This window comes from Penaeus monodon, chromosome 18, assembly GCF_015228065.2.
Source record: "Penaeus monodon isolate SGIC_2016 chromosome 18, NSTDA_Pmon_1, whole genome shotgun sequence".
In the NCBI taxonomy this organism is placed as follows: Eukaryota; Metazoa; Arthropoda; class Malacostraca; order Decapoda; family Penaeidae; genus Penaeus; species Penaeus monodon.
Genome location: NC_051403.1, coordinates 30,815,258 through 30,818,008, shown reverse-complemented (window position 1 = coordinate 30,818,008; position 2,751 = coordinate 30,815,258). Strand labels below are relative to the sequence as shown.

Genomic DNA, 2,751 nt, shown 5'->3' with positions numbered 1-2,751 from the left:
GGTTAGTTCATTTTATGCATTATCAATGCTAATGAGACCCCTGTTCGCCTTGAAGGTGCTATGAGAGTGCTTGACTGCGAGGTCACGCCACTCCCATTAGTCAAGTTTGACCTCCCTACACCTATGTTAGTTATGTCAGTCACACCCGGCCGGTACTCACTGACACTTGCATCTCCGGCCATGCGTCTGCCATCATCTGCAGATTTACCACCCGTTGACTTCTCTGAAGGTAGGGCTGTTTTACAGTATCTTTTCAAGGAATTCCCGCACTTGCTACCCAGCCCAGAATGCCCCATTGGTAGGACCTCAGTACTCAAGCATGAAATCCGGTTACAGAAGGATGCAAAGCCTGTCTATATTCCTGCATACCACGTACCGCATAGCCACAGACAAGCTTTCAGCAAGCAAGTATCGAAGTTTTTAGAGATGGATCTTATAGAACCAAGCACCTCACTGTGGAGTGCCCCCATGATCTTAATACCAAAGAAAGACGGCTCTCTGCGTCCCGTAGTAGAGTATCGTAAACTGAGTGCTCTCATTATTCCCGATCGTTTGCCAATCCCCTCATTGCGATCGCTTCTGCATGATGTAGGGAAAGGACATTCAGTCTTCTCCACCATACACTTGCAGGCGGCTTTCTTTCAGGTCGATCTCGACGGACTCAGAAACTCTCCTATTACGTTTTCTCGTCATATGGCAATCATTATGGCTGGTTGGTGAGTAACACTGTCTTTTCATACCTCGACGACTTACTGATTGTTTCCAGAGATGAGGCTGACCATGAAGTAAAGCTTAGAAAGGTTTTTCAGAGGCTGTCCAATGCTGCTTTAACTATAGATCCTAAGAAATGTACATTTTTTCGAGAGCAGATTGAATACTTAGGGCACACTATCATCTCCGATGACATATCACCTAACTCTAGTAAGGTCAAAGATATATTGGATTTTCCCACCCCAAACAATGTCAAACAGGTTAAGTCATTTCTTGGTTTAGCAGGATTTCATCAACCATTCATAAAGGGATTTGCTTCCATTGCTCACCCACTCTCAAAGGACGCTCATTTTCTTTGGTCACTTGAACAACAACAAGCATTTAATGCATTAAAGAAGCCCCTAACAGAGTCCTCTTTGCTCGCTGTTGTGTGGTCCTTGAAACATTCAGGGAGATAATCCTGGGATACGACATCGAGGTTCTAACGGACCATCAGCCATTATGTTACCTCCTCACTGACTCCAAGTCGCTTACCGGTCGTCAGGCGAGATGGATTGACACTCTATTAGAATTCATCCCTACAATTTGCTACACTCCGGGAACAACTCATTATCCCGCATACCTGTTTTTCATCTTGATGTTCCAGTAGCCGACGACGTGCACAAGCAACAGAGAGAGGATCTGCTTTATTCTGATTTGATTACGCTGTTAGAAGCAAATCCGTCATTACCCTTACCCAGATGATCCCACATTCCTACGAAGGCTCTTTTTCTCGAGGATGACCTCCTGTTCCGCCGCTCCGCCCCAGGAAAAGGGCATAGATCCTGTCAGAGACACATACAACCAGCTGGTTATGCCTGAGGCATAACATTATTTCTTCCCTTGACTAACATCTCGGGTCATGGAACATGTATGTAGATGCCAGCTGTGTTGGTTATACAAGGGCTCCGTGTCGGTACCATCCCCTTCACTTACCTATGATATCCCCAATAGACCGTTCCAGTGCGTCAGTGTTGATGTCCTCTCAGGTTTCTCTGTTTCTACTACAGGCAATACGTATCTCTTGGTCTTAATAGACAATTTTTCTAGATTCTGTGGGCTTGTTCCCGTTCCTGACAAGTCTGCTACTACGGTCGCCCGCGCATTCTTGGAAAATGTAATTAGTAGGCATAACACCCCGAATGAGATTGTTTTGGATAATGGGTCTGAGTTCAACAACTCTCTCCTACATTCTCTCTGCAGTATGCTCAGAATCAAGAAAATTAATGTATTATCCTATAGGCTAATGGAATTACGGATGTACCCATACATCCCTGTTGGGATGTATAGGTACCTATCATACAGATGGCAATCAATAGTATTTTCCATAGTTCCTTAGGTGACATCTTTTATTTCATCATTTATGGCGAGGACAGACGTTTGCTGTATGATCTGCTGGAACAGCGGCCGTTACCGGTATATGACGACAACTACGTCAAGTTGGCTATGCGTAAGAAGCAGGATATTTATAAGATTGCATGTGAGCATCTAAGAGTGGAGAGGGACAGGATCATTAGACAGCAAAACAAGCTTGCGCGGCATAAACGCATTGACGTGGGTATGCTCGTTTCCACTAAGTTACTGACAGGGCTGTTTCTTCACTTAAGCTCTCACCCAAGTTTGAGGGTCCTTATAGAATTTTATTGATCAAAAATAACAAGGCTCTATGTAAATGCTTAGCCACCCCCTCTCAATCCTGGTTCCACTTCGACACCCTTAAGTTGGCCAGCAGACATTATGAGGACGAGTTTTATAGATAGAACCCTAGTGACGCTGATGTATCTTCCCCCCCGAGATGAAGCTCATCCCGCTCCTACCTACTACAACCAGGCGCTTTACTTGAGGACATTGGTAATATTGCATTCATTGGAAACTATGTCGAGGTAGATATCAGCCTTGGCATCCTCTCCTACTTCTACAACACCGCATCTACACACCTCTCCCTGATAAGCTAGTTTTTTAAAATAACGGTAGGTTCATGTTTGAGCCGACGTGGTCACA

The 2,751-nt window shown here is 44.8% G+C and overlaps 1 protein-coding gene across 1 annotated transcript; it reads left to right on the top strand.

Moving 5' to 3' along the window:
- The first annotated feature begins 1,612 nt into the window (after positions 1-1,612).
- Positions 1,613-2,397, top strand: LOC119584712. The gene is made up of 2 exons (XM_037933380.1): positions 1,613-2,040; positions 2,127-2,397. Exons 1-2 carry the CDS (start codon positions 1,613-1,615, stop codon positions 2,395-2,397), a joined length of 699 nt encoding a protein of 232 aa, XP_037789308.1.
- The last annotated feature ends 354 nt before the right edge of the window (positions 2,398-2,751 follow it).